The sequence below is a fragment of the Lasioglossum baleicum genome, chromosome 14 (assembly GCF_051020765.1).
Source record: "Lasioglossum baleicum chromosome 14, iyLasBale1, whole genome shotgun sequence".
Classification (NCBI taxonomy): domain Eukaryota; kingdom Metazoa; phylum Arthropoda; class Insecta; order Hymenoptera; family Halictidae; genus Lasioglossum; species Lasioglossum baleicum.
The window spans coordinates 4577916-4602871 of NC_134942.1; the positions used below are offsets into that span (position 1 = coordinate 4577916).

The 24956-nt window shown below is 40.4% G+C and overlaps 2 protein-coding genes and 1 long non-coding RNA gene across 7 annotated transcripts; 1 reads left to right on the forward strand and 2 right to left on the reverse strand.

The window, feature by feature from the left end:
- Positions 1-132: 132 nt before the first annotated feature.
- On the reverse strand, positions 133-2905 carry Yod1 (Yod1 deubiquitinase). The gene is made up of 3 exons (XM_076437969.1): positions 2240-2905; positions 1781-2097; positions 133-1709 (listed from the first exon to the last, which is right to left on the reverse strand). The coding sequence occupies exons 1-3, from the start codon at positions 2634-2636 to the stop codon at positions 1491-1493; spliced, it is 933 nt and encodes a 310-aa protein (XP_076294084.1). The 5' UTR covers positions 2637-2905; the 3' UTR covers positions 133-1490.
- On the forward strand, positions 2853-9201 carry LOC143215669 (uncharacterized). 4 transcript variants are annotated; one of them, XR_013010411.1, is made up of 5 exons: positions 2853-3603; positions 4071-4157; positions 4218-4405; positions 4968-6193; positions 8901-9201. It is a non-coding gene; the product is annotated as an uncharacterized LOC143215669 (long non-coding RNA). The 4 variants fall into 4 exon arrangements; XR_013010409.1 differs by having other exon boundaries at positions 4071-4405; positions 4968-5829; positions 5950-6193; positions 8901-9200; XR_013010412.1 differs by lacking the exon at positions 8901-9201 and having other exon boundaries at positions 4968-5829; positions 5950-6089.
- On the reverse strand, positions 3786-24884 carry LOC143215648 (synaptic vesicle glycoprotein 2B). Of its 2 annotated transcripts, none has more exons than XM_076437952.1 (11): positions 21329-24884; positions 11508-11564; positions 8906-9067; positions 6837-6999; positions 6605-6726; positions 6051-6289; positions 5738-5958; positions 5446-5663; positions 5187-5346; positions 4759-4886; positions 3786-4381 (listed from the first exon to the last, which is right to left on the reverse strand). In XM_076437952.1, the coding sequence occupies exons 1-11, from the start codon at positions 21426-21428 to the stop codon at positions 4326-4328; spliced, it is 1626 nt and encodes a 541-aa protein (XP_076294067.1). In that variant the 5' UTR covers positions 21429-24884; the 3' UTR covers positions 3786-4325. The 2 variants fall into 2 exon arrangements, with proteins under 2 accessions (XP_076294067.1, XP_076294068.1); XM_076437953.1 differs by lacking the exon at positions 21329-24884 and adding an exon at positions 12273-12411.
- Between the last annotated feature and the right edge of the window lie 72 nt (positions 24885-24956).

Consider the following 24956-nt stretch of genomic DNA (forward strand, 5'->3'; position numbering starts at 1 on the left):
TGTCTATATTTGTTAATATCTTGTGCCTTGGTTCTAGTAATCATCGCGTTTCTCTACAAACTGTTTTCTTCTACGTTTCACCAATTATTCGCGGCTGTTGGACTCTTTGAAACCGAGACGCGTAAGTAAAACGTCATATAATGTAAATAGCTTATTTATTCCGCTTTGTTGAAAGGATGGAGCTTACAAAATGCACTATGCTGTCATATAAATATAAGTATGTAAATCTCTATTATTAATAGTTCCTGAGTAACGAACAATTGCAAATCCTTTTACTCAGATCTAATAAATTCGCACTGGTTTTCCTTACAAACAATTGCACTGTTTGTTTCTTTCTTTTCTTTTTATACTCGATGTGTAATACAACAATATACTATATCAGCTATATCCTTGCACATGAAAATGATTTGCGTTGGATGGATATAGTTCTAATAAATATTATTCTTTATTACAAAAATCATGTTAGATGTTCCTCTATCTTGGAACTCTTATATTTTTATATCTACCGTTTGTTGAATCAAGTAAAAATCTCGATAACAAAATAATTACAATATCCTAATGTTACATATATACACATATATATTATATGATATATTATATATATGTATAAGTAAAATATATATATATATATATGTAACAGTGTACAATGAAATAAAAATGATCAGCTGAAATATTATAAGGTTCGACTGGTAATTTTTATTTCATTATGCACTTTTACCATTTAATTTCTATCATATACATATTTGGACCATAAATTAAACTATCGTAGCATAGAGATCAAACTTTTAAGACAACACTCTGCAATATTCAATGAGTAACACGATTTTATTGATAAAAGTGTGATGTTACTTGTATTAATAGTAATTTATTTTCTTTTTTTGTTCTACCCTCTCCTTCGTGAACAGTAATTTATCGATATAAAATTTCTTATTAACAGTACTAAATCGATTTGCTCGATATAAGCGAAACTAATTAAACCTGATTTCGCTTCTTTCCCGTAAGATTTACTTATATATGGCATGGAACACATTCTCTGCCGGTCATGGCTATGAATTCCGTTTAGGCGAATTTAACCGAATATCACAGATTCTTAATCTCGCTACAAACAACAGAATAATATCTCGTATAATAAATAATAATTCGTTAAACGAAATCCGTGACGCATAAAACGAGAAGAATTTTTACATAGTTTAAAGCTCGAACGCATATATTAACGAGACATCGAAGTGATTTTCTGAAGAAAAATGTAATCGAAGAATAATTCCAAATCTTTAGGCAAAATTAAAAACCTGTGTAGATTAATTGTCTAAACAATCCTCATAGTGCACTGCATATTTGCTGTTAACAATAATATCCATGTGAAATAGCCAGTTTCCTTGATAGCCTCGTTCTCGACAAAAAATTCTGCTTGAGATTTAGATTTAATAGGATTCTCAATCAGCGATCTGATCAAAAGTAAACGATAATTGGCAAAGGACAGATTTATTTTGCTATGCCGCTACTTCGCCGAAATTCATGTGGCCAGTTTCCTTCGCATGCTGCTGAGCGGCTATTTGTCCGTTTAATTTCATTTTGCAATCGTTGCACATTAAGGTGAATTTTTGAACATCTGTGAATTGACGACTAGATTTCGCTTCTCTTGCTAGTTCCGCAGCTTCTAATAATATCCTCGTGTCTTCCGTGGGAAAAATCGTTTGTATACTACCACCCTGCAATAAAATGCAATCTGTAGAAAAATTTTCCTCTATTACGTCGCAACATCTTTTAAGATAACACTTACATCAAGAGGTTCCAAATACAAAGGATCGTAATGGATTCCGTCGAATATTAAAAACACTCTTTGAGCATAGTGTTGATCCTCTCCGAACCTATTGATGATAGCATTAATACTATCGATTACTGCTATTTCCAGGCCATAGAATTTCGACAATATCGATAGTTCTATAGCTCCTCCCCAAGAGTCCGATTTCAAAATCCACTTGCAATATTCAAGATTCGGTCTTCCTAGGAAGGCTTCCGAATATTCCTCTGGGTCTGCCGCCACGGCATTCGCTATGATCTCTCTCATGAAACTAGCGCAACTAGGATCGACTTTACCTGAAAATATACAGCGATATTAAAAGGTGTATAAAGCGTTTTTATACAAGAGTAATGGATTCGAGAGTAGAGTTAATCTGGCAAAAATCACAATCGTGATTTATAATTGATATTTCGGTCACGTTTACATAACGATATGTACCATTGAGAACATATCCGACGCTGGTAAACAAGCAAGAGTTATCGGCAGGCACGTCTTTCTTCATTAAAACACCGGGAGTATCGACGAAATTCTCATCGTTGACGATGTGGGACCGACCGATCTCGCTAGGGTTACGTTCCCCGTTGAATTGGACTGGTTTCTCCTCAACGATCAAAGTATCCCCCGAGACGATGCCGCTGTTCGCGATCGTTGCCGTTTCGTCGTTCAAACTGATCGGCTTCGGTGGAAACCCGCTGAGAACGTGGAGCGCACCAATTGGTATGCCCGTGATCTCGGCGAGCTTCGATTTCAATTCGGATACCTTGTCCTCGGGCACCAATCCATTCACGACCTTCTGACCTGATTTCGTTTTAACCCTCAACACGAATCCAGCCATCGTTCCTCCGCGGACACCCGAGTCTCGGATCAGATCCACAAATTTTCCCCTCTATCCTGCCTGCCTCTCTCGCCTTTGATCAGCTGTTGAAACAGCACCACGAGCGAATTTTCCCCGCTTTCGGGACGATTATCATATCACGAACAGAGAGAACAAAAGATCACACGTAACTCATAACGTACTCCCGCACTCGGATACTGTTGATACCGACCACTTATCTTTCTCTATTCATCATCGTATTTGCGGTTAGGATATCCGCGTCCTAGTGACATTTTACATTTCAGTGTTGCCAATACCATATAAAACGACCACAGGCAGACAGGATACAGACAGGATATAAAAGCGCTCACCCCATTCTCTCACCACTTTTGTCAATAAAAACGTATCCTTTCTGTATAAACATTTAGCGTGGAACAGAACCTATATCCACTTTTAATTAAATATAGGTATAGGTTCTTTTTTATACTAAACTTGGGTATACTGACAAAAGTGACGAAACTCAGTGATGAGCACGGTGCGCATGCGCGAGAAAACCGTTTCATATCACACGACTGGTGAAACTCCTGCAGAAACCTTTGATTTTGTTATATAAATGTAATATAAATTGAAAAGAACGTGGATAATAATAAGACGAATCGATAAGCAATAAAAGAAATTTATATGTTTGTATCAGAGAGGATCTTCTCTGCTCATATGTGCCTATGCTCTGTAGATAAAATAGATTCCTTGTAAGTGTTGCTAAAGTAAGAATAAAAGTATAGTTCTAAAGCTATCTTCATGGTGTTGAAACTTGATCGAGCGTGCGCACTGGAACACACCGAAGTTTTGCTTCTGTACGAATTCTGTGCGATTTCGATAACGAATTTACAGTGACGGTAGGAATTTATTATAGCTGCGTGAGTGGTATCAGTTCATCAACTTACTTCTTCAGATAAATGAATATCCGGGGATGTTACTAGGATATAAGGTGATCATTATTGTAAATCACTTATTCGTATAGCAATACATTTTCTTTGAATATCGATTACATCGATCGTAGTCACAAATAACTTCCGCTCGTTTTTCTCGATTTCATTCTCCTCTCGTGACAATCCAACAAGTCTCGGTACACGCGAGCTTCAAAGAAATGTTTTAATCGTTTCCTCTGTGAAACATTACGAAATTTCACCGTATTTCTTTCGAGGTACCTAATATATGCCGTAAATGCATAGAACTTACAGTCTACATGCACGAACGCTTCACAAACATACACAGCCTAATTATATCATTAGTATTCGCTAGTCTATTCTTACCGCCTACAGCGGAAGTTATTTACAACGCTCCGGAACAACATGTTTCTTTTTTTCGAAAAGGAAAAAAATATGGGAACGAAAGAAATCGTGGGGAATCGGGTCCGCGAATAAATTACATTACGTGCCTGCGCGCAATTTACAGAAGCAACCGGAAGCGGTGAACAGACTCTGAACGGAAGTTTCCTCGTCTCCATTAACCTGCTGTTAACCGGGTCAACGCTCTCAATCGGTATTTGTCAACAGGTGTCGAAAAACTTCTTTCGTAATTCACGCTGGTTTCACGTTCCAGGCGAATCGGAAGAGGCTCAATTGTTTCCAGTTCTTCGATCCACTTTCGATAAATATATATGTGTAACTCTTTCGTCGATTCTCGCCAGGAGATGACTAAGATTTCCGGTTACTCGAGCGTCTCTTTACCAGTTTTCGGCAACAGGAACGACATGAACCCGCATACTGAAAAATAACGGAAATTAATCGGTAAGCAGTTTGAAAAAGTTTATAACTGCGAACTCTTCCCGCCATTTTGACTGCTGCTCAACGATTGGTCGTTAGCTGGCCAATCAGGGCGACGGATCATATTTATAAATATTTAAATATCGTGTGGAGCTATTCATGAATTTTTCAATTATCGTCAATTCCATGGTTGCCAGGAAAAACGCCGATGTCACAATCTCAAATTTGAGTTTATGCATTAATTGAGCTTCATAGTATAGGCTTTACGTATTTACCAGAAAAAAGTCGAAGTAAAAATGATAGTACGTGACATGCGGCGTTCCTCCCGACAACCACAGAATTATTGCTGGATATTCTAGAATATTTCGAGTACTTACTGAATAAAAATGCCGCGAATAAAATTATAGGAACCACGCAGGCCAAGTCGATCAGGTAGCCGAATACCAAGTTGCCCACCAAGGCGCCTAACCGACCCATTGTTAAAGACAACGCCGCGGCCATTACTCTGAAAATTTAATTGTTTCACATGTTAATCATAGATGATAAGTTTGTAAAGGTTTGTCTTTCAAAAATTTGTATTTTTTAGGACGTTGGAGAACCGAGGATTTGATCCAGTTAACAGCGCTACAAAACAAGGCTGTCGAGGGAGAGGGGGAGAAAGAGTCGGAGCTCGACAACATTCTAAGAGGCGAATCATTGTCGCGGGTAATTGATTGCACCACGAGTTGCGTAAATACAGAATTTTAATCTGTGCGCTTGTTCCCCCGCGCCAATAAATAAATCACAAGGTAATGCCTCTGCTTACCTGAGATTCGTTGGGAACATATCGACGATTACGCAATAGACCAACGAGATACCGAGAGACGTCAAGGCCTCGAACACGCAGGACAATATCAAGTTTTGCGTCGAGTCTACCACGTAGTAGAAGCCCACCGTGACTGCTCCCGAAACCAGCAAGGACATGACTGAAAAGAAATATCGCCACGATCATTGTCTCATCGTTGAACCAAGCATTTTTCTTGGAAGTAGGAATTTTGTTGGCGATCCTTCGCTCGACTACTTACTCAGGAAGAATTTGGCGCCGAGTCTGTGCACGAAAAGAGGAAGGATAATGGATCCTGGAATGCAGGCGAGTCCGATGTACACCGTGTGCAGGTAGACCGAGGGTGTGATCACGGTGTCGCATCCAAAAGGATCAACGTTGGTCGCGTTGTCCGATAAAGCCGACACTATGCACACCGAGGTGGTCTCGCCAGGATTTTGGTGCTCGAATTGCTCAAATCTAAAATCAAAATGAAGTTTCTCGAATTTCTCGAGTTCGGGACTGATATGTAGTTCGAACGGAGCGGAGGTTACCTGGTGAACAATTCGGGAAACCAGACCATGAGGGTGTAATAGCTGCTGGTCAAGCCGAACTGAATGCCGCAAGTCAGCAGCGTGTTGCGGAGGTAAGGAGGCTTGCACAGAGCAGTCGTAAGGTCTCTGACTTCCTTTAGCAGGACCTTCAGGTCTTTCCTCTTGTGCAGTTTCAGCGACCTCGTGCTCTTATCTTTGTTCTTCTCTTGCAGACACTTCACCTGTGAAGAATATACAATATTATGCATGAGAGAGAGAGAGAGAGACAGAAAGGTTGGTAGAAGAATCTGCCTTAGAGGCGTTAGAGTATTACCGGATAACTGTCGGGACTCTCGCCGGTGTTCTGCGAGTAGATCCACTTGAAGACCTCGAGGGCAGCGTCCGTTTCCCCACACTCAAGGAGGAACTTTGGGCTCTCCGGGAACGCGAACAACCAGAGGCCCAGCATCAGCGAAGGTAACGCGCACAGCGCTACGAAGAGATTCCACGACTTAAAGTAGAACGCGTCCGAAACGTACATGAAGTCCATTGGTATGATCAGCCACGCGATCACTGCGTCCAAAAACAAAAATCGAATTTCAACATTGACACGGCCGGTCACAAGTTTACTGCAGATTTTTATGCAAGATAAGAATTGTCTGCATTATATTTAAATTCTATAAATAGTTTTACTGTTTTCCATTCCATCAATTCACTCTAGGAAAACTCTAGAAAAACGATTCTACCATGTAGTTCGAACTCGGGCGCAGACTGTGTAAAACGCGCTCGTCACAGGCCGCGTTCCGGTGATTTCAATGGTCGCGCAAGCGACGAGCATTATCGGGGATCACGACGCTCGGCGACACCGTAGAAAAGATTGATACTCACGTGGTAATACTATAACTCCGACGGTCCAGAACATTTCCATCCAACAAAGACATGTTTCGCGATACTTTGTCGGCTGGAACTCCCCTAAATACGGAAAACAAATTCCCATAGCTCCCGTAACGCTGTGTGTATAAAATAAACATAGAAATAGAAATAAAATAAAAATAAAAAGAAAATGAGAATGAAGAAGAGAAAGAAAAGTCGGAGGGGATGATGGAAGAAGCGTACTTACGCGAACCCGTTGAGGAAACGGAACGCCAGGAACACCCAAAAGTATTGGACAAACGAGGAGAGGATGCCGATGACGCCGTCCATCAGCAACGTAGCGATTAGCACGATTTTTCGGCCCTTTGTGTCAGCCAGGCATCCCCATATGTACGATCCAATCACCATTCCTGCGGAAATTGAAATGACGAATACTCGTTCCACGCTTAGAACAATACAGTAGGACCTCGATTAATCGGATCCCGATTATAAACATATGATTATTTATGAAGAAATTTATTTTGGAATATGATGTACATTTTAATTATTTTCTCGGGTCTCGATTATTCATCGGGTTTATTATCCTTAATTTATCCGGGCTGTTTGTCTCCCGATCAAGTCGGTTATCGAGGTCCTACCGTAATACTAAAAACAAAACGCAACTATTGTTAACAGTAGAATGAATCTAGAGGGAGCAGTGTCCAAGTCACGGGTTCCAGTAGAAAGGCGCGGAATTGGTCAGACAATCACCATAAAAGTAGTATATTATGCGAGAAACAGACACGTGTGTTCGGGGTAATTTTTTTGTGGGAGGAAAAGGGAACCCCCACCTTTTTCCTAAATGGGAAGTAGTATTGATTTATTGTTATTGCGATACCTCTCATTAAACTCAATAGAATTTCGGTACGTGACCCTTTTTTTATGGCGCGTACCTGCAGAGTTTATTGAATGGTTTAATTGACGGTATGTCGTGCGTCTTCGCCCGGGCCGAACCCAATTCGGGGACAATCGCCGATCTTCGGCAACAATCGGTCGCAAGGGTTCGACTCCATAATATACGCGGATGTCAAAGTGAACACACGTGTACTTTTGGTTATTTCCTAACCGCCGCGCCGCGCCGCACAGTAGGCAATTTGGTCGAAACTCGATTCAAAATCAAAGAACTTTCGATAGAAATGAGGTAGAGCGATGAAATTTTTTTAAAATTAAAGCTGAAACATTGCAGAATATGAGAAAAATAGGGAGATTATGGTAAGAACGTTTTTTAACGTTGAGAAAATTCGTTAAATTTGCACAATTTCGAGAAAATTGTGGTTTTTCCAATACTATACGGAAAAAATTTTTTTTTAACATGCGACACATCATTTCCCGTAGATTTTTTCACGCTGATTTTAAGTAACCGTTCAAATACTTCATCATGATTATTTTTAATGTGTTTTATATATGAGAATACAATATTCCTTCAAACTAGCGGGTTAACAAATCATTTCAACGAAAAATGATTTCATTAGTTTTGTTCATAAAAATCGATTTCTTGCAAAATCCTGAGGTCGTAGACAAATTTCGAGACCACATTTGAAATCAGCGTGAAAAAATCTACGGGAAATGAAGTACTGCATGTTCAAAAAAAAATTTTTACGCGCGTGGTATTGAAAAAACCACAATTTTCTTGAAATTGTGCAAGTTTAACGAATTTTCTCAACGTTAAAAAACGTTCTTACCATAATCTCCCTATTTTCCCATATTCTGCAATGTTTCAGCTTTAATTTTAAAAAAATTTCATCGCTCTACCTCATTTCTATCGAAAGTTCTTTGATTTTGAATCGAGTTTCGACCAAATTGCCCACTGTGCGCCGTTCTGATCTTGTCAAGCGCGTCGGTTGACAAATCAGGAACTGTTACATGGTGCGTACTGTTTCCGTGTTGCATCAGTGATTTGCCTTAACTGTTATTAGAATCAATTCTGTGCTCGCGCGAGTTATTGAAGTGAAAACTTTCGTGTGAAGTGTAAATCAAGCGTGGTCCAAAGGTCCAATTCCTTTCGCGCAACCATCTTCCAGCATCCGCATCATTGTCCGAGGTATACAATATACACTCACTACAAATCTTTCAGTAGAAAGAGCCAGCGTTGATCAGACACTCTCCTCAAGAATTGCTTTCAGCTTGTGTTTTCTTTATCGAATGCATTCAAGCGTTTTTATTTATGCGAACTCAACATTGCTTTCTCGGGATTGTTTTCGATCTTGCTTTTTTCTAAATTCTATCGACGGGCGTGATTGAATTTCAACTAACTTCTCTATCATTCTTGCAGCTTACCTAACATGGGTGACGCCGTCAACCACCCTTTGGACGTGGAGTCCATTTCCAGGTCGCATTGAGCAGCTGGCAGCACGAACGAGAGTATAGTCACCCCGATCGCGGTGTCCATGTAGATCAAGCCGCATAGTGCCAGCAGCATATAATGGAACTTGCCGAATCCTAAGAAAAATTGAACAATTGCTGTGCATCCATTCGACCAGGGACTCGAGGCAACGAGGTGAGTTTTCCGAAAGCGTTCTCGGAACACGTACCACGATTCGGGAGGTGATAGTTTCAGTTAGTGTTTTATAAAGCTCGAGTCTTCGAAGCTCCAGAGCTCAGTCTTAAAGAGTTCTTCTATAGAAACTTAGTCTTTAAGACTGAGCTCTGGAGCTTCGAAGACTCGAGCTTTATACAACACTAGCTTTTTCCCGCGGCTTCGCTCGCACAGAAAACCGTTTAATGCCCTCGGAAATTAATATTGTTTCTCTATAAAACCTTTTAACCCCCCATGCCGCCATCTTAGATTTCAAAACCCCTTTTCACCCTCCTAGGGGATCAATTTTTTAAAATGCCGAAACACACAGGTGTTTGATTAATTATATCAAAGAGCATTTGGACCAAGTTTCAAGCAAATCCGACCACGAACAAAATATTCCTCATACAAACGTTGCAACCCCTTTTCACCCCCTTAGAGGTCGAATTTTTAAGAATGCCGAAACAGGTGTTTGATTATTTGTATCAAAGAGCATTGAGACCAAGTATGAAGTAAATCCGACTACGAACAAAGTATTCCTCATACAAACGTTGCAACCCCTTTTCACCCTCTCCGGGGGTTGAATTTTTTGAAATGCCGGAACAGGTGTTTGATTAATTATATCAAAGAGCATTAAGACCACGTATGAAGTAAATCCGACTACGAACAAAATATTCCTCATACAAACGTTACAACCCCTTTTCACCCCCTTGGGGGTTCAATTTTTTAAAATGCCGAAATAGGTGTTTGATTAATTATATCGAAGAGCATTAAGACCAAGTACGAAGTAAATCCGACCACGAACAAAATATTCCTCATACAAACGTTGCAACCCCTTTTCACCCCCTTGGGGATTGAATTTCGAAATATCCTTTCTTATCCCTTGTATAGATCATAAGGGAAACCTCTGTGCAAAATTTCAGCTTTCTAAGTCCAAGGGTTTAGCCTGGGCGTTGATAGGTGAGTCAGGACTTCGCTTTTATATATATAGACTAGTTTCAGTAGGTTACACCGATAAGAGGAATGCTTTGACTCGAACGACGCTCTTGAACTTGCTACCGTTTTATCCGTAGGTGTTGTCCTAGCGCGTTATCTTTTAGCGAAGTAAGTACAATTCGAGCAGTATTCGCCACGCAATTCATTATTTCTTAACCGGCCCACATACAAAGTCTACAGAAAATGTTGCCAAAGTTTTATGGATCATTCAAGGATCGTATAGACGATGTATAAACGAGCAAAGATAATCACGAACCCTCTCGTTTCGCGACGTCCCACAGTGGGCCCAAACGCCAATCTAGCTGATAAAAAGTCGTATTTCCAATCACATACTATTACTTACTTTTTTATTTGTTTCCATTCTTAAATCCCTGTAGATCTTTAAATTATATTCTGTTTTGCTCTGAAGATTTTTTATATAGGGTAATATTTACGCAAAAGTCTATAGTCGCTGCGGCCTTTAAGAGTCCCCCAGAACGGTCAGTGCTTTTGCTACTGGTAAACGTTAATATTAAATGCGAATATTTTGCCTTTCATGGGGTTTGTAGAAGAAAGTGCGTATTTTCATTCTGTAATTACAGAATTTGCAAAAGTTAATGAATTTTCCAAATACCTGTGTTCAAAGGTAGACAATTTTTTACTTCATGCATTTCAGTTTTTCGAATGTAAGTAACCCAATTGACGCGTATTGATCGAATTTCCTGTTTGATTTCGTAATGTAGACTCTGTTCTTTAATTCTTGTAAAAATCAGCTACAAGAACTTGCAAGAAATTGTTTAATGTAACTTTAAAGTTTGTGAATAGTTTGCGATCCCTCATAAAGAGGGTTTAAGAGTTTTGTGGTTCATAGTATTGACTGAGAGGAGTAAAAAATGTTTAATCAATGTATATAGGTCATAAAATTAAAAAATAATAATAAAAATAATTAAAAATAAAAAAAAATTTTCTGGTCCAAATTACCATAAATTTAAAGAATGAAGTCTCCCGGTTACAACTACTCCATACAAGTTGCAATAGGACGCCGCGTTTGATCATTATGATTTTTTATCAGCTAGATTGGCGTTTGGGCCCACTGTGGGACGTCGCGAAACGAGAGGGTCCCACCGATAAGTTCTCGTCGATGATCGATTCGGGCTAGTCGAGTGTGCAGTATCGTATGCAAATAATTAGCGATTATGTCTCGAGTGTCGGGAAACAGGAAACTGTCCGGGGCCACTTTCGTTTGTTTTCGTCAGATTCGACAGCGGTTGTTCGAGATAAAGCTTTCAACAGCTCTCGAACTGCTCTCTCGATAACACGATAAACTTCTCCCGGCTATCTGGAGTTTCGTTAATGCGCAATTAAGAAGCATAAGCTTCCGTGACTCACCTGTTACGGTGATTGCATGCTCGAAATCGGCACCTCCGTCTGCCAAGAAGTCGAGACCTGTCGGAAAAAGAAAAAACACAAAGATCATTCCATCAATCGGAGCAATCTTGTTCGTTCATTCTCAGTTTGATCGACAAGTTCGCTCAATAATTTGGAGAATCCGGCAGATCTTTCCGACAGACGATGAATTTCGATTAAAGTCTATTGGCACTGTCTGCTTATTTATCGGCGATCTCGATACCGGGCCTTGTATCGATCAAAACAAATCGGAGTTCGCTATCGGGTTAATCGTGGGGCTGGAAATAGCCGAAGGACGACGTGTTGGAATCTAAGCAAACAACGATGTCTAATTGCAAACTAACTTAAGGCGATTCCGAATCAACAGGCCCGTGTCGGGCCCGTATATCGAGTGTTTCACTTTTATCGTTCGTTGTTTATCTCCCGGCGCAAACGTCTCTTCCGTGTACACGTCTATTATCCTTTAAAGATAATTCTCCGAATGTTGTGCCTCGTTGCAGCATTTTATTGAACGAATCGAGCCACGAGGCGCCACCCTATTTTTATTTTTTAATCAACTACGGAAGTATATTCGATCGATTGTGTAACTCTTGACTTGGCAGGCGACTTCTTTTCACTCGCAGTCATGTTTACGATCAGTTCCAACCGAACGTCTGTTCTTACTTTTGATATATGTACCGAGAAAGGAATAGGTTTTTGGAAGCCTGGCCGTGTTCCCCGGGTTATGGCGGTTTGCTGGATACTCACCCATGGTGTACGGTGGTTACGTAGCGCGGGTGGTCGGTTTCTCGAAATTTGCCGGTGATGCTCGGGTCAGGTGACGTCGATGAGAACCCGGCTACCTGGTGGAGGACCCCGGTCGGCGAAGCGCTGCACTGTCTGTTTCTTGTGCGCGTTCCACGGTTTTCTGCTTGTTTCGAACCACTGCACCCCACGCTCATTGGTGAACACTCGGTGGTATTTGATCGCCGTCTTTATCGCCCAACCGCGAATTCGACGGTTTTTCCCACCGAGGATCTTTCTCTCTCCTCGAAATTCGAACGATCTCTCCTCTCTTCTCTTCTTCGTCGTTGATCGCTCTCTCTCTTTCTCGCTTTCTCTCCTTTTATCTCGTTGCTCTCCCCAAGACTTCACGATGTGGATCAACTAGATCCTTGCTCTCTCGTGATTCCTCTCGACGGATGATCTGTTAACGATCGACTGCGGCCGTGCAACTGATCAGAAATTGATCGTGCTTTAACGTATCTACTGTTTTTCGGTAGCTCGTCTCGGGCACCGGCACCCGATAAGATATAATCCCCTTCCCTTCCTTCCACGCTCTTCTCTAACACGATCCTACCACACTCTCCTTCGGACTATCTGTTAACCTACCGCGGATCTTCCCTACCTGTGTCATCGTGTTTTCTTTTTGATCGCTCGACGGATTCAGCGTTTCGAGGAACCTCGCGGGTATTGCTAAGCCGCGAAACTCTTTTGTGGACACTTCATACAGCAAACACCGAGAGAATCTGTCGAATCAGAGCTGCCTTCGAGAAGGAAACTGCCGAATAGGGGGTGCAGGCTTTGCACTTCGAATAAGCCTTCACGCAGATTAAATTCATGCTTTCGCAAATCTTTTTCATCGTCTCGTGGACGAGGAATACATTGTATTTACTCGTGGGTACAGCTACTCGTTCTAGAGTTCGAAAACAGCCTGTATAAAGGTACGTGACCGTCCGAGAGTGAAATTAATGTATACTTGAGAGGACTTTCCGAGAGTTGTGTCTCACGTCAATCTTCGAAGTACTCGCGAGAGTGACGATCGACAGAAACTCTCAGATGGACATTACCTACCGGTGATTATTGCATAATTTTGAAAAATCTATACACTTTTTAATGGAACCTTCAATAGCAACAGCAATTTTCATTGTGAACTAACCAAGTCACCCTCAGTAACGTCATCGAATAGTTTCATTTAATAAATTAAATATGATTATCGATCGTAATTTTGGTAATCAAAGTGTGATGATATCGGCGCTCAGGTTCGATCAATGATGAAACAGCAATTTTGCAAATTAATTAGACAGTCAACGTTTCGATCCTGATGTGGATCTTCTTCATCTTTTTCATGAAAAGATTGCAAAATTGCTGTATTTCATCATTGATCGAACCTGTGCGCCGATATCATCACACTTTCAGTTTCATTTAAGATTGCAATGTAAAAAGAAATTTCTATGCTTTCTTTCGGTACAGCACAATTATTGAAAATCATATTAGTAGGCTTCCGGTAGGTAAAGAGTTCAAATGATCACACAGCAAGTATGATTTTTGAAACTCTTTTGTTTTTGAGTAGTAATCGATAGGGATGGGATCAAGTTCAATATGTACTCACGAATCCGAGTCAATTACAATAACCAAGTTTCATTTCATGTGTTTCGATTACTACGTAAGGTTGCGCCGGAGTGAAAATATCATTATTTCCGCTCGCCAATCGGCGACAGAGAAGCAGATATGTTTCTCGCAGGAAAGACACTGACGGAAAATATGAAACAGCTTGATTTTTCGATCGAAGAAGCAATATTTTTTATGCTCTTTGTGTTGAAATATTCTCTGTATTATTGCGGGGTCCCGCACAGAGCCCTTTTTGTGTAATTGGGCTCTTGGAACTTTATAAATAACAAAAGTGCTTATAAAGTGCTAACAAGGGTACTTATAGGGAGTTCGAATTCAATTAATCAAAGTTCGAACCTGTTTGCGAGGTACTACTTGATCCCATCCCTAATCAGCAGTCTAATAAGATGATGGACTTCATTATACATATACAGGGTGTTTCCTACTTTTCCGGCAAGATTGTAGGAGCATGACCTACAAGTGTTAATACGAAAAAAATGTTATATGAAGTTTGTTTATGAACGATGTCAAGTTTGTATCAATGCAGAAGGTGGTCATTTTGAAATGATGATTTAAAAACGATCTCGTTTTAAGTACGATTTGATTTAAGTACGATCCTCGTACGTTAAGTAAGAGAGTTCGAATTCAATCAATCAAAGTTCGAACCTGTTTGCGAGGTGCTTGATCCCATCCGTAAACTTTACGGACAAGAACAATATGGACGTGTTGATCTTGATCCCATCCCCAGTGTTAGGTCGCGCTCGACCAATCTCCGGACCCTATCGAAGGCCCTTCGAAGACGGATCCTTCTGCAACACCATTCGAATCCAAAACACGTCGACGGTGACAGGCACGCTCGAAATCCCCTGTTTCTCCTTTTGTTAGTAGGTCGGCAAACACGGGAGATAAGTTGTTTGATATCTTTGAAAACGACGACGCGCGACGGCCGCGCAGTCGGGACGCGGGCAAACAGTTTTCGCGTATTTTATTCAAAACGTAATTCCGAGAGCAATAAAAAATCCCGTGACAGCAGTTTCAACCGTGTTATCATGTGGGGTAGAGGAGGATTCGCTCTGTTGTTGCATATTCGCGATTCCGAAACTCTTGAAACTGTTGCAGCGGCGAGGGACGACGATTCGTAAATTATAATTAGAAGAATTGTGGCACGGCACGATTACGATTAATCGAACCACACTCGAAGCACTTGAGCCTTATCCTGAGTGCTTGCTACCCCGAATCATTTGTTGTCCCGCCACAACTGCTGCTTAGCTTGAGAAAGTTGTAGCTTTCTCTCTCCGCCTGTGTGATTGGCCGACACGGTCCTCGAAAACGCTGTAGAATCAGTGAGTCGCCTAATCGCTCGAGTATAACCACTGCCGGTCAAATGACCGGTTTTATATTTTTCATTTCACAATTATTGACATTGCGAAGTTGCTAACGTCGAAATTGATTCGATAAATTTCTTTATCCAAGCACATATTGCTATAATTAGACTGCGGATCCTTATGCAAAATAAAAACTTTCTACCTGAATCGCAACAAGCTGGGCTGAAATAAATATTTAATTTCTTGTTGAATGTGTTTAACAGGTTGAAAATAATATAGAAGTACATTTATATTCTTCAAATTATTTTACTGTCAAAAATTGGTGCCCATTTTTATCATAAATGCATGAAATCCGCAGTCTAGTTATAATAATTGCACAGAATCTAAATAAAGAGAGTCTTGTGTAGCGTTGATTCTCGAAAAAGTTTTCAAGAGAATATTTCTACAACTTGACGAATTGCAAAAGAAAAAATCAAGGGTTTCGAGTCAGAGGACCAGAAATTCCGAGAATTCGTCAGTCCGGCGTCTCCGTCGAACTTACAATTAGATGAGACAGCTGTTTACCTCGAGTCATCGGATCGCGAAGATGATCGTGCACTTAAGATCGTTTCCGAGATCCCTATCTGGCCGTGTTTGCACCGACTAAGTCGCATCAGGTGAACAACATTAGTTGAGGATACGTATCTAGGAAAAATAATGAAATATCGGCTGTTCACGTCACCGTCGTGATCCCGTGATTATTTACGAGCGTCGAATCGTCATTGTCGTGTCGTCATCGCGCAGCCTCGTGCTCTATCTACTTAGTTTGCTCGTCAACTTCCAGTTGATGTGTTTGTCCCGGTAGTATATCATCGACGCACAGCGCGCGGTGTATACGATTCGTTAACGTTAAAGCACACTCGAAGACGCCACTACGTATTAAACACCGAGAGCAAAAATTCCTGCCCGTCTCTTCTAAACAATCTAATACGCCGCGACAATGTAAGCCGCGAACACGATCTCGTATCTCTCACGGTTAGGGATACGTTACGGTATTTAGTCTAGTTATGCGAATTCTGCAGCATCTTCCAAGTCGTTTTAACACGTTCGCTACCACCGTTTCGTTCAATGTTTATCTTCGTCGTGAAAATGTTTGATAAATGGTTAAAATTCAGATATTTATTCATTATTGGTCAGTCGAACGGATGAAATTTTGTGGCCTGGTGCAGGAATTGCCAATGTACACATACTTCATAAATACTGACATTGAAACTTCTTGTATCATAGAAAGATTTTTAATGCACGTTAAGGGGTTACGCCACTCTGAGGTGGCCGGAATGACATTAAAGTTTACGAATTTTTTCTCCGAAAGTATGAATGCGACGATCTTTTTTATTATGATATATGGTTAGGGCATACATTGAAGGTTATTCCGTAAAAATTTCACAAAGAAATATGAAAAAATGGCCGAGTTATCCGTTTTCTTGCATAGCTTCTCCGTCAAAATACGTGTAGACGGTGTCACACGGATTGCGATGCCCAGGGTTATCTCTGAAATTTAAAAACTCACGAGTTTCTTGTTCCTAGATAAATTATCTATCGTGTAGCACAGGGATTTTAAGAAAAACCCATTTTTGTACAAATGCGAGGAAAACGAAAATGAAAATTCAATTTTCACCCAATAATCCAATATTTAAACGACTGTTATAAACAATTGGGATATCGTATCAAAAAAACTTTTTGCCATTTTCGAGGTAAATTCTCGTGTCATTGAATAAACATATGAATAAATACTTTAATTTTATCTTTGTAAATTAAAATTGAAAGCTAAAACTCAAATATTTATTCATAGATTTGTTCAACAACATATTTTCCATTCTGTCCTATTACTTTTTACCATTTTCGAGGTAAATTCTCGTGTCATTGAATAGACATATGAATAAATACCTTAATTTTATCTTTGTAAATTAAAATTGAAAGCTAAAACTCAGATATTTATTCATAGATTTGTTCAATAACATATTTTCCATTCTGTCCTATTACTTTTTGCCATTTTCGAGGAAACTTCTCGTGTCATTGAATAAACATATCAATAAATACCTTAATTTTATCTTCGATTCTTAATCTGAAAACGTTATGAACTTTCTTTCCAACCCAATATTTTCGTTACGAAATATTGAAACAATTTAGCGAGGGAAACTCAATATGATTTTAAACGACAACGTATATAACATGACTTTGACCAGTTTTCGTTCCGTCTAGATACGATGGCCGATATCGAAGAACAACAGGATCGAATGTCAAGGGAATCGATGATGGTAGTCCCTCCAACGCTTCCGGCCGGTTCGTTCGTGTTTTTCTGAAAGCTGGCAATCATCCTCGCGAAAATATAAATACCGATCTGCGATATTATCGTCCACGATCCTATCTCTCCACGAGACTTATTTATGGTCGTATTATCGATGAATCTATTTCGTCACACGAGAAAAGCTCGACAGCGTGTTTTCGATGGCCACGTGCTCCTGTCGAACGCTACAACGTTTCCACCACGTTGGATCCACAAATATGCGGAGACACTGCCTATCATTTTTTCGGTTTTCTCTTTTGCTAATTAAGAGAGCTTTGTTTTGTTAAGGGCAGGCTAAAACAGGGGGCGAACCGCCGTTTCGCATTGCTTCTTAGTTCTGTTCTTGTCTTTCAAATTAGAAGAGCTGAAAATGACTTGCGCTCTCAAGGACCGTGACAAAGATTACACCTTGGACAAAAAATTCCACAGGCTGTAGGAATTGTTTGTTCAAACAGTTGGTTGGTTCGCACTAGTTTTGGCTGGTTTTCGAAGAGGATTTTCTCGGGTTTCGACGTTCAGAAATCGATGTCGAACGTTTTATCGAGCCGGATGATCGTGTTTTCGGATGTTCCCACGACAATCGCCAAGGTCGACGATAATCCAGCCTAGCAGAGACTAGAATACCGATCCGTTCAAGAGCACAAACATGTTTATCGCTCGTCGACCACCGACGACAACGTCAACCTTTTTCATTGTTTCTCAACACAGACATTGTTTGACGGTGCAGACGTGTTACCTCTGTTAACTTAACCCAGATTTAACCTAGACCCCGATCATTCAGAGCAGACCTCGACAAGATCTGTCGGGACTCGACTCGAACCACAATTTGCTTCTTCTCTTATGCGAGTCAATTCGTTTTCATCGATGAATACAAGTCCGGAGCTATTCTTGTATACCTCTAGGGTTTTCCCCGGAACAATAGAACCGAAAAACTATCGTGCCGGTTCCTCGTTTCGTGTCTATCATATGTTTCGAGCAACAGTATTAATTTGACTCGAAATCATCAAAGGATTTGCCCGAAAGTTGTTTGTACGTTTTACAGGTGCGGCACGCGGAGCAAATACGTGACGGGATTTAGGATTTACAGCCGCGCATAATCGGCCTGTTTGCGTATCAAAAACTGGAAGCAACCGGGCACGGCTTGCCCGAGCCGGAACCATAAATTCTGATCGATCAAACCGGCGACTTTATCCGAGCCTCGGTTTCGGAATGGCAGAGGAGACCAAAAATAGATGATTTCGATCTGTTTGCTACTTCCAGAGCCAACAATCGTTATCCCGCGATCGTTTTCCAGCGTTCCTAATCCTTCGGCCTGATTAGCAAACGATCACGGCTAGCCGCAAGATCGAAAATCCGATTCGGAAACCAGCCAACATGCCTCGGGTTTACGTAATCAGGACGACCAAGCCGACGACGCACTTTATCAGAGCTCGAACACGCCTAGGCGACGTTCCTACGGGAAAGATCAGAGCCTGTTTATGTCTTACAGCTGCTCAAACGAGTCTATAAAATTGACAAACAACACCCGTAGATTTCAAACATTGTCGAAATCCCTACAAAATACCGAAACAGACAGCTGGTTCGACATTCGATAACATGCCCATCAAAAGTTTAACGTCGTTTCCGTTCTCTTAAAAGATTTTATCTCTCAATTCTTGAAGACGTTCAGCAAATAGGAACCCGAGGCAAGGAGACAATGCGTTCGTCAATCGAACGCTTTAGCTCCCGGAAGTCTAGTAACGATAGCTCTACATTTAAAGGAGTATTAATTATTACCTTTTGGGAATAGAAATCTCGAGAAATAATATAGTAGTATATTTAAATTCTTCGAATTTTTTTACTGTCAGGAATTAGACTTACCCATTTGTATTATAAATGCATAAAATCCGCAGTCTAGTAATTAGCATATATAGAAAATTGTAGGCCAACTTTAAGATTTCTACTGATATAAGTACATACAGTGGGTGTACAAAGTATTTTCGTACACCTTTTAAAAACTAATAACTTTTTTATAATTGTACCAAACGATCTGAATTTTTACAATCAATTAGAAGCATTGGTTTACGAAATGATATGCGAAAAAGATTTTCCAAATAATTATAATTTACAAAGGTTAAATGCAAAAGTAAAAAAGGCATTTTTTGAAACTTTTTTTTTGGGCCCTTAATAAAAATTTAAAATATATATTTTGTAGATCTATGTTAGTTTATACACATGCTTTAAATTTCATCGAAATCGGTTAACATACATACGAGCTACAAGCGGTTAGAAATGGTGAAAATCGAAGTTTTACACGACTTTTGATCAGTTTCTGCTTAAAATCCACAGAATCGTTCATCTTCGATTTCGATGAAATTTTCTGTATGTGTATAACTAACATAGATCTACAAAATATATATTTTAAATTTTAATAAGGGCCCAAAGAAAAAAGTTTTAAAAAATGCCTTTTTTACTTTTACATTTAACCTTTGTAAATTACAATTATTTGAAAAATCTTTTTCGCATATCATTTCGTAAACCAATTCTAATTTCTGTAAATTGATTGTAATTGATTGTAAAGTCTATTCTAATTGATTGTAAAAATTCAGATCGTTTGGTGCAATTATAAAAAAGTTATTAGTTTTTAAAAGGTGTACGAAAATACTTTGTACACACCCACTGTATATTATTCGAGGTTGCTGGGTGGTTTACGAATGAAACGATTATTGGGCAATTCGCGAAGATATTCTTAATTGTTGATCCGTGAATTTCATAGCTGTTGGGTAAGCGTGCCGGTAAATACAGTGTTAATTTTTTTACGGCTTCGAACGGTCGGCGTCGTTCGCCGTTCACTTTGTTGGCACGTGCGAGGTTCACCGGATGGATTCGCGCCAAAAATTCGATCGCCGTCGTAATATTTCCGTCATCGGTGCACCGTGTCTGTTCTATCACCGATTTCGATCTTTCGGCCGACGGAAATTCTGCTCGTGGTCCTTCGATAATGGCTCCTTTACGTTCTCATTAGACTTTTCCGTAGATAAACTGCGGATAAGCAACGGAAAATATTCCTAACGCCGGATTCCTAAAGTCTTTCTCATCGAAACAAAACAAGATCCTGTTAATTCTTGATGATACTGGGGTTTGCTCGTGTCCACAAATTTTGTACTGCTAATAATAACCGAACATCTACAGGACATTGCTTATTCGAAATTTAGCGAAACGTGCTTCGATATTCTTAGACCGAACTCCCGTTCTCATTAACGATACGGCACTCGTTTGCGTTTTCCAAACCTGCCGCAAATGCATAAAGAACCGCAGTCTACTGGCCAAGTGGCTCGTTCCACCTGACAGCTGTGTTGACGAACACGCTGCCAAGCGATGTACAATAAGAAAGTACAGCGACCAATCAAACTCGGAGAAGATTAGAGTTTGTTTTCTATACGGATGCGAAGTTCCGAAAAGCCTAAATTACGATCGAGTCGGTGTCGCGAGCGTGTAATAACCCTTCGACGTTCCTCGGCGACCCCGAAACCGTGTGTCCGATCCGCAAAGAGGCTGGCCGCGAAATGGCTGCACTCCAAATTCGCTCTATTTCGGCCTGGTTTCAATGTCAACGGCGTTTCTGGTCAGGTGGGGCGCGGCGGCCAGGTGGACAGAACGACGGCGGGACAGGCGAATATAAAAAGAAAGCCGACCGATTGCAAACGAATAGAATCGGAAAAGAAATCGCGAACGAATCGTTGCGGAATGGATGCGGCCGTGTTCGCGTGCGTGTGTTTCATGGTGCATGTTCGTTCTCTTACCGGATATCGGTTTCGCTTTCGCGGGGACGTTGTTCGGTGTCGACAGCTGTTGGTCGAGTGGATCGACGGATCGATCAGTCTCGCCTCGATCTGCGATCATTCATAAATCCTCAGCTGAGATCGGACTCTACGGGACTGTTGATAATTGTTGATAGTTGTCGATAGTTGGACGCGACGCATCCCCCGCACGTGTCGCTGTTGCGCGTCTCTCTCTCCGTTGATCACTGCTGCGCCCTCTCTGTCTTTCTCTCTCTCTCTATTTCTCTGTCTGTTTTGATCCTCTTCGGGCCAAACAGTCCGACACGACAGTGCGTCGAATTAGTCCCGGAATCGTCGAGACTACGGGGGGCAATGACAAGAGGCGATGACTCGGGTTCCGGTTGCGACACGAGCCCTCGCTAACGCGGCGGACACCTTAATTAGATCCCCAAGCCACGGCTAAGGACCGTTTAATTGCGTCGCGCCTGGCCGGCTATTACCGATGACAAGAAATCGGGCAAGATTGCGGGCAAGAAGTGGCAAGAAACAAGCTTCTTCCTCTTCTTCTTCTTTCTTCCTCGCGCGCAGTTGTGTACAAAATACAAACGCACGACCGATGCCGTCGCTTCCTGTCTAATTCGGTCGACGGTCTTGTCGCGCTTACGCGGTGCACTGCATCACCGTCTCGATTCATGTCTGGGACCCGCTTCGACAAACATTGCATGTAGCGTGCGCCTAGCCGTCTTTCTAGGGGTGGGGTTGCTCTTTGCTCTACGCGGATCCGTTCCGATCATTACCACCGGGGTAGCCGCGCGAATCGCCTCACGCTCGGCCAGAATTCAAGCTCTACGAAATTTCTTGGTTACACCAATCCCCTGGAATTTCTTTCTTTACATACAGCAAGGAGCATAACTGATTCCACACACTTTAGATCGGAATAACTCTTTTATGAATGGACCAAACGACTTCAATTTCTCTGTAAGGCTAGAAGAATTAGTTTAGTAAATGACGTCTATAAAATATTTTAGAAAAATGCATTTAAAAATTGATTTTTACTACTTTTTTAGCTGGATCAGTAACGAAAATTTAAAAGATTCGTTTGGTCAACTCGTGTAAATGATATACTTACGCTCTGAAAATTTCATTGAAACTGGTTAATTGGTTTACGAGTTATAAGTCGAGATCAAAAATGGTAATTTGTAGTGTACCATAAAGTGGCAAGTAAACCAATTAACCACTTTCAATGAAATTTTCGGAGCGTATATAATTTATACCAGTTGACCAGACACATCTTTTGAATTTTCAAACATATTTTTTTACACATTATTTACTAAACTAATTCTTCTAGCCTTGCAGAGAAATTGAAGTCGTTTGGTCCGTTCATAAAAAAGTTGTTCTGGTTTAAAGTGTGTGGAATCAGTTATGCTCCTTACTGTACATAAATATATACAGGGTGTCGCAAAATTCCTTCAACAGCCGGAAATGGGAGGTTCCTGAGATTATTTGAAGGAACATCTTCCTTTGTAATAATGGCGTCCGCAGCTTTGTTAACCATTATTACAAAGATCTTAGGAACCTCCCATTTTCGGATGTTGAAGAAATTTTGGGACACCCTCTATAAATATATGTTGTATTACATTTTCTAAAATCATGTTTATCTAAAGTGCGACCCGCTGTAACGTTACGCGTCGTCAAAGTGGCCCGCGAAACCATTTGGGTTGGCCAGGCCTGCTTTAAACTTCAACGTTTCACTTGCGAACAGTCCTCTTCAACTCACCTGTCTACCTTGGTACCAAGTTCTGCGAACTCGAGATCAAAGGGGATGTAATATTGAATTGAATCGTCTTTGTCCCAACCAGAGAACGCGCGAGCAGCTCGTTCAGATATGTATGTATACGGAAATCGATGTCTTCTCCAGGTGATATCGGAGCTGCAACGATCAATGCGACCACAGATAACTTGTTATGTATTTTGTATTTAGTATTTCCCTCGCGTATCGTCTCGGGGATCTCGCGTTCGATTCTAGACCCGCAATAAAAAGCGCTTAAGGAAAACCCCTTGGAACCCCGAATGATTCGTCGCTGCACCGCAAAACATAAAACACGTCGGCATAAGCTTCGCGACAACAATCTACTCATTATGTTGTAAAATAATACGTTATCGCAGGATTATTCCGAGCTCCGGTAGCTGTAAACGGCGTTGCTCGTTCAAGGTTCCCGATTCGCAGATCATTTTGGATCCCTTTTATCGAGAGTTTAATTATAGCAATGTGGAGGATTCGTTTGTTGTTCCGAGCTCATCGTTGGAACATCTGTAGCTATACAACGAATCTATAAAAGATACGATAATATATGAAGTTGTAACAATTTTGTCGGTGATTGTGACAATCCTCCGAATCGAAATTCCAAACGAATTTAGTCATTTTCTTTATTGTGTATTGCATTAACTGATTTTACTATACAGGGTGTTTCCCAGCAGGTGTTTTCCGGCAAGATTGTACGAACATGATCTACGAGTGAAAATACGAAAGAAAAGTAAAAGTGTTACTTTCTGCTTGTGTGAAAACACGTTTGCCTAACCATTTAAAATGTCTTTGATTAATTTTCTTACAGACGCAATACTGAAATTTTCTATTCTTGAAAATGGTCTAAATTGAGACCGAAACGTTGAATTAAATTTCATGTGATATTTTTGCAAATTTGCGTATTTTCCAATTGATCGAACCAGTGCGCCGATAACATTAATTGTAGTTTAAACAATCGTCGATCGAGATTCAGAGAACTGTTATAATTATTAGACTGCGGATTTTATGCATTTATGACAAAAAGGGGTACGTGCAATCTAAAACAGTGGACATATTACAAAGATTTAGGGCCACCAGTGTATTAGTTTCACCTTAACAAGATCATCGAAAGAAGAATGAAATTTTTATTTGGCTTCTGTGTCTTGCAATCAATGCAAACATTTTTTATTTTGCATAAAGATCCGCAGTTTAATAATCATTGAAAGAAATTAGTTTATGTTATCGGCGCACAGGTTCGATCCAAAATCAAAACAAAGCAATTTTGCAATTCGAAAGATTTTTCTCAACGTTTCGATCCAAGTATAGATCATCTTCAAGAGAATTTTGCGTTTGCTATGTGTAAATTGTTTACAAGTGTTTAAATTTGCAGCTGTATTCCATGCTGACAAAAACTGAATCATTGAAACATCATTGCTTTTAAGTGGTAATCGAAACCAATGAAATGAAACTTGGTTATTGACTCGGATTCGTGAGTACATGTTAAACTTGATCCTATCCCTACTGGTGATCTTTATTTATTTGCGACTGATGAAAATGTTCAAAAAATGCTAGAGTATCGAATTTATTTTGGACCAACACCGACCACTACCGATGAAAATAGTTTCTTAACACATTACCGACTTGTGATTATCGCATAATTTTGAAAAATCTATGATACATGGCTAAACACTTTTTAATCGAACCTTCAGTAGCAACAGCAATTTTCATTATAAACTGACAAGTCACCCTCAATAACGTCATCCAATAGTTTCATTTAAGATTGCAATGTAAAAGAAAATTTCTATGCTTTCTTTCGGTGCAGTAAAATTGTTGAAAATCCTATTACATAATAGGCTTCCGATAGGT